Genomic DNA, 12725 nt, shown 5'->3' on the forward strand with positions numbered 1-12725 from the left:
CATATGAACGCAAGCAATATAAAATATTATTGGCTGTTTGAGATTAATATAGAACAATCTTTAAATGATGCAGTAATCTATTCCCCAATAATACGATTTCTGTCTATCTTGTTGATGAAACACATAAATTCTGTGTAAGATATTTTTGAATTAAAGTGAAAAGATAAAAAAATTGTATCGCGGAAAATCTTTCAAAGTTAAATTACAAAAGAAGAATAGTCGTAACATCTTTCACGCCAATTCATTCAAAATATTTTATATTGTCGACCGGTAAATTTTAATTCGCGCGCTTACTTTCCGCGACAAGTTTCATTTCTACGCATTTAGTGCTTTTTTATTGTCTCAATTGTGAGAAGAGCATAAAATTCAAGCATAAAATTCCTTTCTTTCTCTCTGCTCGTTGAAAGCTAATTTCTCCGTTAGATCAGCGATGAAAATCGATCTCGGTACAAGAATTTCGTCACGATAAAGTTTTACAGCACGACCGAGTTCGCGGGATTTATTTCGCACACTAATATCGATGTAATACATGTGCGTGCGCGCGTATTTGCGCGTGTATGCCAGGGGAGAGCCCGATTCATACCGCCGTTTGCCGAAGTTTATTTGGGAATGGCGGCCCGTTTCCGTGGGTGAATTGCAGCGAGTCCGACCGTAAATTTTGCGCCGCGTAGGATCTTCGTGGGCGATTATTCGCCGCGGGCGTCCAAGATACGCGATGATGAAACCGAACACCATCGAGTCTCGTTCGGACGTCTGGCTGGGCCTGGAGAGTGGCCATGGTCGTTTCCAGAATTCCGATGGGACACCTCACCTGGCTGATCTGACGCGCGGAGAACGGATTTTTCGACCCTTACTTCTCGCGACTAGGCCCACGACTGTGTACATTTCATTCACCATCCAAATGTCAATTTTCGGTAGCGGATATCATATAAAACGAGAATAATAAAATCGACCTCGTATCCATTAATTTATTGACAAAATCATTAATGTTATTAATTTCCTTCGGACTAATTTATTGGGAATCAATCAAAGAGTGATTGCAATATTTGCGGATCGCACAATTAATCTTTGCAGATTGGATTATTCTAAGAATTTTGTTTTATAATATCAATGTATAATATAAGATAAAAACTGTCATAAGGATGTGTGTATTTAAGAATAAACTAGGAATGAATTATTGTAGTAATTACAAATGTAACTTCCACATATGCTGATGTTATAAATTCAAATATATCCGTTTCATTAAAAAAAATCATTTATATCTATAATTATATCTTTTCATTTAACAATGGTAAAATTTGATAATATATATTGTATCAATATACATATATTTTGGTCAATCTCATATGTATAAATAAATAAATAATTTTCACTTTTTATCAGTCATATATATAGAAATTTTATAAATATATTTTTATTACGTGCAACATATCTTCTTTTTCATGACTTTGCTATGCAGATTCGCACACAATGCAGAGTAAATAGGATCAATCTTCAAAGATTAAATATCAACAAAGCTAAATTTGAGCATTCCTATTCGCATCTTGAATTTAATCGACGCGCGACGAGTGTTAAATAATTCATTAGCGCGATGGTAACAATTTATGTGCGTCTCGATCATCGAGTAATTTAAATCTCGCTGCTCCACCCGCCCGTTTCATCTAATAGGCCCGTTCGAATCTCGACACTGGTCGATTAAACGAAATTTGTGATTCTAAACGAAATTCACGCTTCACATGTGAGTAACATTTCCAATTAGGCACGACACGTATTCTTGAATAATGCAGCATCTCTTATCTCTTATAAGAGCATAAATCTCGTTTAAGTTTTCTTAATCGATACCCGATGAAGTCTATTTCGATAGTGAATCATAGTGAAACGGCAAGATTACTTCACCTATCGCTAACATGAAACTGACATACACGCACGAATACAAATTACCGAGATAGAAATGTATACTTCGCCCACATATCTGAATCGATTATATCGACAAGATAACACGTGCTGAAAAGCAAATTCACAGAAAGCGAGAAGCCTGTTTATTTGAAAAGAATATAAATTTTTTATAAGAATAATGTTAATGCGCACAACAATGATTTTCACTTTATGAAGAAAAAATATATGTGTTAAACGTGTTATCTCTCATCTAATTCTTTTATGTTTTATTCATTAGTCCAATCGTAATAATAATCTATTCATTCGTCCTTGTTCCTACTCATGTGCACTAACGTAATTCATTTACATTGGAATTAACCACAATCGCATCGCATTCCAGATACTATTGTCATGCACGTTTTGCAAATGAATTTCTAAAGCGACGAAATGCCGCGAACACGCAGTTCTTCTTTTGCATAAAATATTCCTGGCTGATTATTTCGCGAGAACGGATTTCAGCGATTTAGATGGTCGCTTTGTTTACCGTTTCATTCACGCGGTTGCGCGTTAAATAATTCATTAATGCCGAAATAATTTACGGTCGTTATCCGAATTGTGAATACATCGGTGCCAAACTCGTTACAATACAATCCCGATTATCGATCGCATAATCAAATATTCCGCGTACGATTTTCAAAAGAAATGTTTTAAAAATACCGCTTCTATATGATTTTGCTTACTTCAAGATTAAATCAATCGCTAGATTTTAAGTGTTGATTTTTAAGATATCTTACTACAAATATAATACATTTTTTATTTTGCACCGGATGTTTATAAAACATTAAGTCCGAATATCTCTATCTTATTATCTCCCCCTCTCTCTCTCTCTAATCATATATATTTTAAGATATTTATATAATCATTTGTATTTTTTATCGATAAAATTTGAAGCAATCAAATTCAATATTATTTTTCGTATTCTGTTTCTTGCGCTAGGCTCTTATTTTATCTATTTTTTGTCTAGATTTTGCTTTCACGAATTGAATTAATAATCAATTAAGTCAAGTCGAGAACATTTCACAAATCAAAGAAGTTTAAATTTCTTATTAAAATTGCATAAACTCAATGATTCTACTTGTTGTTGAGACATAATAATACAATACATTTGTTTAAAAATGCAATCAGATTGTTAATTGCTTCTAATAAATATTTACAAATAAAATGCAAAATTATTAATAAAATTATTGATAGTATCGATGCACTTATATCATATGATAATAATAACTCCTTAAATTTTTGCTTTTAATGTAAATAATTTTCTTCATAATATACACTAATTTCCATACCGTATCGAATAAGTCCTTAATAATCATTTAGGCCGATTTATCTTCCATTTATGAGATATATAGCTATCCAACTGCGCGCGACAGATTATGGAGTAACTTTGCTGCGCGAATCTCCGCTCCGGACGCCTTTTTTGGTCGTTAAAAGAAACGAAACTGACGGACCATTATCCCGTTTCCCCACAAAAACGATTCTCTTTCGTCCCCAATGCCAAGCCAATGCCGGCCATTTATCTCGATAATGACAGTTCGGAACAATTTCTATATTAGAGGGCCTCATTAGAGCGCCGCGCCAGCTTGTAATTTTCCTCGTCGACATTTTTACGTCCGCAAATGCGCGAATTAAAACGCGACGGTGAGCGTGTCTCGTCGCATCTTGGTGCTCAATCCTTTACTTATAATCGCGAATGCCTTTTTTTAATAAGCAAATATCTGATCTACATGTTGGCAGATGTCCTGAGTAGGGATAAAAAAACGAAACAATTTTGAAAGTGATAATTTCTGCCATTTTGTTTTTGTTAACATTGCAAACCATTATGAATTTTCTTTTTGTTTCGAATAGTGATGTAATGTTACAATTTAGAATATATATAGTAATAATTTTCTTACAATTTTATACATCCCAATATATATATATTATTGTAATAAAATAAAATATAATCTAATAATAATATATATCAAAGAAATGATATAATTGTGTCATAACAATTATATCATTATTTTATCATCGATAATTATTGCGTAACACTTTGCGTAACACTCACTCAAATGTTATCGGAACGATATAATTCGTATTAAAATTTTCGCGATAACATCGAGCGGATAAAGGTTTTTATAGTTAACGTTGACAATCGCCGGCTAAAAGGTAATTATAGTCCAAGTTTCGACGTGTGTCACCGGCGCTTCCTGAATTAATATTTAAATGCGAGAAAACGTCAAGCGGGAAACTTTCCGCGCAATTCATGCTTCGTCGAGGAGATTGTCACCGTATTTTATTTCTCGGCATCGAAGAAAAGAGAAAGAGTGAGATATGTCTCGTTCGTTTTCCGAGATCTTTGCTGGCGAGTCTAAGAACTAGCTATAAACCTCTAAAAAATTCATTTGCGCTGATGTGCAAATATCTCTCGATAATGCATATAAAAGTACCGCATACAGCAATTGCAAAATTTATATTTTTTCTTTCTTCGAATTAAAAAAAGAAGAGTTTAAAAACTAGAAAAAGATTTATTTATAACTGATTCTTCTCATGTTATGATTAAATAGAAAGTTTTTATTATTGTGCACAATTCACGCTAAAGTATTCAAATTCAGCAAATGGCATCACTTCTCGATTTCGTATACCTTGCAATTGCTCCATGGAACGATGTCATCGTCATTCATTCACGTGTGATAGCGTCGAATCGTTCCAAAAGGCTCCAAGTACGAACAGTGTGCGCGATAAACGTTAATGGTCGAAAATTAATTGGCAAGTTTTTAACGGGACTGAAAATAATGAACCGTGGTGAGCAGGTAGACCGGGGGTACGACGCAAAAATCGCGCGATACACTAGTCGCTCCATTTTCGTCGGGAATGGCCGCATTAAACGTTATGGATGGCCGTATCGAAAGGGGTGAGCGATTTTTCTTCGAGTTAATGCGCCACGGTAAGAGAGATACACCGCGTTATGAGTCGCGAAGAGTTATGAGTCGCGTAATATCATACCGAAGCGGCGACGATGCGTTCGCGAGAGGCGCGATAACAATAAACATAACAGCGTAATGAAGCCGCTGGCCATTAATGAACGACGAGCTCGAGACAAATTTCTCACGAGGACTCGAGCGAGACATTAGTGTATCGATCGAAGTGTATAATCGCTTTAATAAATGATGTTCCGAGGGAGAGAGTAAGAGATAAAAGGACAAAGAGAAAAAGAATTTGCAATTCAATTTTAAATGTAAAATATTGTATATTATTAATTATGTATATATGGCATTGAGCTAAATAAATGAATAAATATATGAAACGTTATAAAAAGAGAATAAGAGAAAAGAATAGGGAAAAAAAGAGTTCACACATAAATATTATAAAATATTGTGTACAGTTAATTATATATGACACTGAGTTAAATAAATTAATAAATATATAAAATATCATGAAAGAGAGAGAGAGAGAGAGAGAGAGAGAGAGAGAGAAAAGAAAATAAAAGCAAGGGACAGAAAGGTAGAAAAAATTTACAATTTGATTTTAAATATTATAAAATATTGTGTAGATTAATTATATATGCTATTGAGCTAAATAAATGAATAAATATACAAAACGTTGCGAAACAATTCTTTATACAAATATATAAAATATATAAATTTAGATTTTGACTGATTTTGACAAAGTTTACTTTTGCAAGATAATTTAATTCCCGTTATTAATGATTGCATTTCTCTTTGAAATATTTTCTGGTAATACAATTCGAGTTGCGATATGCTTGCAAAACAACATTGGCGAGTAAGAATCGCGCGTTGATTCGATGTGAAATGTCAATTATGTAGCGAGTATGTAATAATTCTCGTGAGCCAAGAGTGCGACGTGAATTTATGCAAAATCTCTTCAGAGAAACAAATGCGATCGAGTTTAGAATTAATATCACTGAAATGTAATCTGCACACATGATCATATTTGACACTTTAGATATTAGTAGAGCAATTTGTTGTTCCGTCATTATGTAAAAAATGATTTATAGATATTCTTTAATGGGACTATTATTGATAAAAATATTAATTAATTTAAAATCATATAAGAATGAGAAAATAAAGTTGTGTTGTACAGATACTTGATTGCAAAAATTTAATTGTTTCTTAATATCAAGTTCCGCTTTTCACAAACTATTTATATCTTAATGTTTTTTTATTATATAATTAAAAAATATTATTAAGATAACACGAAAAATGGAGGAATTAGATGAAATAGAGGAATTTGATATTCATACGCGACATCTCCAATATATGATCCATTGCTTTGTCACATGGAAGATATTTAATGGTTTACACAACAATAACAATGCAATTGTACTGTGTATTGCATCGAGATTTGGAATCAATTAATTCTTATCCCTAAAATATACATAATTAAAGCGTTTGATGTTGAATTAATTATGAAAGGATTTTCAGAAAGTCCTCACAAAATCCTTACAGCATAACAATAATTCATATTTGTAAACCATCATATGGTTTGCAATAATTTCAAGATTTATAGGATTAATTGGACATGTAAACTCCTAGAAAATGGACAGTATCAGTTGAAGAAATAGTGTGGAAATAAAAGAATTAATACTTTTTAAAGTATTAATTGTATTATGAAGAGTTTAATAATAGAATTGGGACGACCAATATTAATCTTTTCAAAAAACGAAATTTTTAAGGAAATTACTCAAGATTCCATGGCCGATATTCAGATTTTAAAAAAATAACACAATTCTGTTGTTTTAAATAGAATTATTACAAACTTGTAATTTTCTTTTACCAATTTTTCATCAATTATCGTTTCTTCTCATTCATTCGCGTGTTCATTTCCATATCTTGCCATCAGACTTTGAAGTCTCACACTCCAAATGACTCCAAATGACACTTCCAAAAACTCCATCGAATTTCATTAAAGACTCTTATCGATCCTAAAGGGACTTACCATGTTGATGTAGTTTGCCGCCGCCGACGGCCTGCTGCTGCGGGTGCCTATGATGATGCGACTGCTGTTGCTGCTGTTGCTGCTGCTGCTGCTGCATTTGCTGCTGACGCGAGTCTCGCGCCATGATCGCGGCGATACTAAAGTCGGTCGCGCACTGCCGGTTCGAGTTGCAATTGTTGTTGAGATTGTTCAGGAGGCTGCTGTTCGGCGACGGGCTCGAGCTCTCGTCACCGTCGTCGCCGGCGCACCCGGACAGTCCGGTGGGTACCGCGGGGGCGGCGGTGCCCTCGCCCTGCATCTTCCTGCCCAGATAGAGGTGATGTCGGGATTCCTCGTCGTCCTCCTCGCTGCCGGCTCCTCCGCCGCCACCGCCGCCGCCGCCGCCGCCGCCTCCGCCACCGCCGCCGCCGCCACCGTCGCCGAACGAGGTCAGTGTCAGTCCGTTTCTCTTCCTACCGGCGAGGCCTCGCGACTCCAGCAACATCACCTCGCGCGCTGCTTCCTGGGCCACGTGGGGTCTATCGGTGAACTAATCGAAACGAGTCTCGAGGCCGATTCGCTTGACGTCGCGACGTCGCTACGGGCGTCGTGCGCCGCGACAACAATGCCGATGATCGCGGCGCTGATAATCGCTGTCCGGTAGACGATGCGAGCTTCTGTCCTCGATGCGCGAACGCCGATAAAACGGCATCAGCATTATCTCCTCCAGCGGCGAGAGTAACTCCGATTCCTCGTCGTCGGCATGCGCGCGTGCACGCGTGCGAGGAAATTGACGGCGCGCGACGCGAGAGGATCCGGGGTAGATTGATCGCGGCAGAGGCTCGACAGGTTGGTCTCGGTGACGGATAGATTTCGAAGCACAACACTGAGAAGCACGACGCTAAGTGGCTAGCTGTGACATTGGAGGTAGCGTGATCCGAGATGATTCGATCGCCGGAGAAGCACTCTATGAATAGTGCGAGGACTCGAGCGACTTTACGTACACAGTCGCTTCTCCCTATCGCGCGCGCGAAAAGCGAAGCCGCGCTTGATGTGTCGTTTATCACTCCGAACCGCGCGAGGCGAAACGTGGCGCGGACAGAGCAGGGAACGACAGACCGACCGGGTTGCCCGACAGACTGACCCGCGCCACCGCCGGTCGCCTCTTCGTTTCGGCCCCCACCCGCCACGCGATCATCGCAGCTTGGTCGCGGATGTCGGAGTCAAAGGGACGGTGGAAACACGAGAGCGGGAGCGAGATGAAAGGATACCCAGCGGGTGTCGATGGGCGGTTTCTCCGCAACACGCTCCGCCTCTGGGATCAGCACCCAACTCCGCCTGCAGGGTTTCTCCCGTTTGCGGAACCCACCTCGAGGTTCCCCTAAACGTCATTATACCGTGTCCTTCTTTCTCTCGCTTCAGCTCGCTCCTCTCTTTCTGTCGCGCCCATGTCAGACCGAAACTGCCAACCGCGGCGACCGACGATACATACAAACATGCTCGAACGTCGTCCACAGGAGGAGTCTCTCTCTCTCTTTCTCTCTCTTGGTCCGTTGGTGGTGGTCGTCCTAGTCGTCGTCGTCGTCATCATCTTCGTCATCATCATCGTCGTCATCGTAGTCGCCGTAGCTGCTCACCCAGGTTGTTCCTCCTCGTCGCACGTCGCTTTTTTCCACGCCGTCTGCCTCTACCCTCTCCCGTTCCCTTTCTCGCGTCCTTGTCCCCTCTCCATCGCTCCCTCTCCCCTTCTACCGCCCCTCCAATTCCGTGGCGAACCGCTCCGCCTGCCGCGCTCGCGCGCTCGTACGTCCACACGTACAGAACGAGGTAGGGTGGCGCGGTATTATGGTCTCGTACGCGCCATCCAGCCACGGCAGCTGCCATTTTTTCTTACAAGAGGGGGGCAATTGCTGACAGGAACCGCTTTCCTCCGCGCTATAGTACGCCGCGACTCTCTCGTCTCTCCCTCTCTCTCTTTCTCGAGCCCCTCCTCACTCTGCCGCCCTCTCTCTTTCTCTCTCTCTCGAGCGCAATTTATTGTTTTACTAGCGGAGCTTTAAACACGGCAGAGCGACGGTGGCGGCGGCCGCGGCTAACGCAGGTGGGTGGTTAGCTCGCTGCTGGCTGGCCGGGCGGTGGGTGATGGTTACTGGCTTCGGCTGGGTTCGTCCGCCGAGTGGAGGCGTGGGAGTGTATCGTCGTACATTCCTTTTTTTTCTCTGGGAAATCCCGTCAACGTCTACTACCGCGGATATATGCTACACTTCGCCGCGATCGCGCTCTTATTATTTTTGATCCCGCTCCCCCGCACACGCACATTGTGCTCCCTATCATCCGAGTCTCTCTCGTTCGACCCGGGAGATCGGTATCTCGCGATACTTGTAAATATTTCCGCAAAAGCGCGCTTTATCTCGCTCGTCGATCTCGCAGCGATTAGAGCAGCGATTTTTATCGAGCGTCATCTTACTTTGTCTTTTTACAATAGGGTACGCGCATGCGTTTCTTTGATGTAGGTCGTGGTACAAGTCTGGTGATGTATAAAACATTTTCACGTATTTTATACTTGTATTTCCGTTTCTCTTTACAATCCAATAAAAATTTTCCAACATTTTTCCAGATACAGTATAAATTTTGATTAGAATGCTTCAATTTATCCGAAATATAATATTATTTTAATATAATACCAATTGTACACAGAATCCCATTTTTATTTAAAATATAAATTTTTGATCGAGAATCGAAACAGGATCAAGTGCGGAAAGTTGTGTTTCTTCTTGCAAATTAGATTACATAAAATCGGTATTTTTTTATAGAATCGAATAAATTCTTTTTATAGATATTAAATATAGATTATATAAATTTATTTTTAGAGATATTAAATTCTCTTATAATAGAGAGAATAAAAAATAAAAGTGTATTAATTTCTTTGTTTATCGCTATGCGACGCATTTTTTCATATTTAATTTCCATCACGAACTGATATAAAATCTGCAAAGAACACTATTACTAATTATAAGATAAGATTATTAATTGTAGTATAAAAAACTTTTAGCATCTCTGTATGCGTGCGTGCGTGCGTGTGTGTGTGTGTGTGTGTGTGTGTGTGTGTGTGTGTGCGTTCTTATCTTAAAATCTGATTCTATGGAAGATTTACAATAATTTTAACTTTTTTTGGTTCTATTTTAATCCAGAGTTTCAATGAAAATTCAATATCGATCAATGCTAATTAAATCATTGTAAATTCTTATCTAGGTAAAATATAATATCTTAAATATTCTTCTCAATTATATAATATTGAATAAAAATCGGAAAAGAGAATTTTGAAAAAATATTATAGAGAGCAAATATTATAGAGAGCAAAAACCAAGTATCCGATTTAGAATCCTATTTCTCTCTAAAACGTTATACTTTTTTCAATAAATATTTCCCCAAGAAAATCCATTTTTGAAATTAAATTGAACTTAGACTCTGACTAGATTCTAATTAGATTTTAGAAATATTTCTATTCGAGAAAACTGGCAGGATATCCTTATCAAACACAATTTAAATCCAACGCTTAAAAATTCGATTTATCCCAAAAATGTACAACGATTCTTCATTACCTCGGTAAATCTTACTCTATTCTTTTTTACGTCTCTAGTAATAATTACTGTCGTTATTTAAGAGGCGAAAAGTATAAGATACGCAAAACAAAAAGATCCGACTCGAGATCTTTGCCAATCTCGAAGCTGTATCGATCGCAAGCCATGGAGCTGCACATCTTCGTTTACGTCTGTATCCCCTCGAAATCTCCTTTTATCCCGCCTCTTCACGATTCGGCGCGCTATTATCGTCGTTATTGCCATTTGTCGAGGTACCGGGAAGTACGCGTGCGCCAGCAGCTGCAACATCGAACTACTTTTTCCGCTGGGCTGATTCTCCGACACAAGTATTATGGTCGAAATAACGTTATCCTCGGCCGGAACGAGCGTCGAAGATGAATGAGGGTTGAAGCTCGCTTACCCTGCATCGCCGGCACTTTTTCCTCTTCCCCTTCCCTCCCCCCCCCCGTCCTCTCCCTCCGTCTGCACCCCGCGAGATATTATTTCGTCGAATATCTCGCAAGTCGTTTCGAATGTGGCTTTTTGCTAGGGATAAGTCTTGACTTTAACTGTGATTCGCGGATCCCCATAAAAAAAAAAACCTCGAGATATCGTTGGATTCTTGGCAGGAAGCGGCGGAATTATATGTTTCCATTGTGATTGAACGGTCAATTACGGTCAAATCGATAATCTCAAGAAAGGAGATAATAAAATACATGATTGTTGGTGTTTTTTGTCGTTGAGGTAATGCAATCGGATACCTCGAACAAATAAATCTTCGGCAAAAATCGGAAGAGAATGAAAAGTACTATTGCACAATTGGGAATTTTTTTTACACACTTCACTTCTCTCCCTCGTCCCTTGGAGATCCGCAGAGCGCGCGTATCGCAATTTTCCGATACGCGCAAATTTCTAAAATCGTCGAGCGCGACATTACGAAAGAATTAACATCGATAATCCCACCGAGTGTCGCGAGTGGGCGGCGGCGGGGGGGGGGGGGGGTGCGAAGACGCGAGTCGGCGCGTCTGAAGAGTTGCGAGAAATAATTAACGTTCGTAGCGCTAAGGCGGGTACGAGACGGTTAACGAAGAGAAGCGGCGCGCTCGAAAATAAGAAGGTGTATTCGGCGCGCAGGCGGGGGCATATTACCCCGGATATTATTATAATAAAGCAGGAAATTACCTCGTATGATAAATGCGCGGCTAGCGATGCGGCCTCGTAAATTATATCATCAGCGGATTATCGTAATTACACAGCGCGGCATACCGCGGCAGAGAAAACAACGCGCAATGCCCGTCGTTGTTGCTTGCCGCTACGGGGAGGGGGAGGAGAGGGGGAGGGAGGGGGGAGAGAGAGGCTGAAAATCTCGCGATTCGCGCGGTATACGGTTGTGTTATTATCCCGCGGGTGGTAAACGTAATCGTTCGCGCGCGCACAAATTGCGAGCCGTGCGAAACAGTTAATCGAGGCGTGACGCGATTCGGCGGCTCGATATATATATGTATATAATATATATTTTATGCGCGATCGGATATCGATCCCGCGCTTTCATCCCCGCGACCGGAAATCCCCACCGACCGATCCGCGCCCCGCGGTACTAGTTATCGTGTTATCGGGCCCTGGCTTTCGGCGGGGCTGCGCTCGATTCGCATCTGCGGCTCGATCGAGTTAATTCAATTAATCGATCCCGGCGCACACACGGCGGACAGGATCGCTAATTTCGGCGCGCGAAATAAAGCCTCTGCAAATTTTTGCCGGGCGATCTAACGCGCGTAATTTTCAAGTATTTTGATAATCGAGTCGTAAATCAGATCTTCATTAACCTCCGGGTAAAAAATTAATCAAGATTCGAGCTCTTTCGCTATATTAATTTATTTACATCCTCGGATTAATTCGCCAAGATTCATTTATTTTTAAACATCGAATGGATTACAGTAAACACCGTTTTTCTTAGATTTAGATGAATGATTAAAAGATAATTAATACGAAGACGGTTATATGAATAATGTAATAAAAATCTCACTGAGTTTAATAAGTACAAAGTCGTTCGAATTAATTATTGCCAACTTGTGGCAAAAAATAGCGATTTTCTATCCGCAATTAGCATACTATGTAACACGTGCGAGGACAAACCGACGCGACCGAAACCCGCTGTAGCGATTCCGCTCCGATCTTCGCAAACACCGGTAATTAGAGATGCCTGCGAGAGGCGACGCGCGACCGGTGTCAATTAGCGGTGGTAACGACGTGAGCGGTTAACTAATTACGTATTACATACGCGGCATGCACTTT

The 12725-nt window shown here is 40.0% G+C and overlaps 1 protein-coding gene across 2 annotated transcripts in view; it reads right to left on the minus strand.

Moving 5' to 3' along the window:
- Window positions 1-9553, minus strand: part of LOC145966541 (uncharacterized) — a 48834-nt gene extending 39281 nt beyond the window's left edge. For both annotated transcript variants that reach the window (XM_083090657.1, XM_083090656.1), the window contains exon 1: window positions 6874-9553. In XM_083090657.1, the coding sequence (XP_082946783.1) occupies window positions 6874-7357 (484 nt within the window). In that variant the 5' untranslated portion in view covers window positions 7358-9553. The remainder of the gene's footprint in view (window positions 1-6873) is intronic.
- Window positions 9554-12725: the final 3172 nt, after the last annotated feature.

This window comes from Camponotus vicinus, unplaced genomic scaffold (assembly GCF_025532165.1).
Source record: "Camponotus vicinus isolate PSW18456_S1 unplaced genomic scaffold, iyCamVici1.0 SCAF_2, whole genome shotgun sequence".
Taxonomy (NCBI): domain Eukaryota; kingdom Metazoa; phylum Arthropoda; class Insecta; order Hymenoptera; family Formicidae; genus Camponotus; species Camponotus vicinus.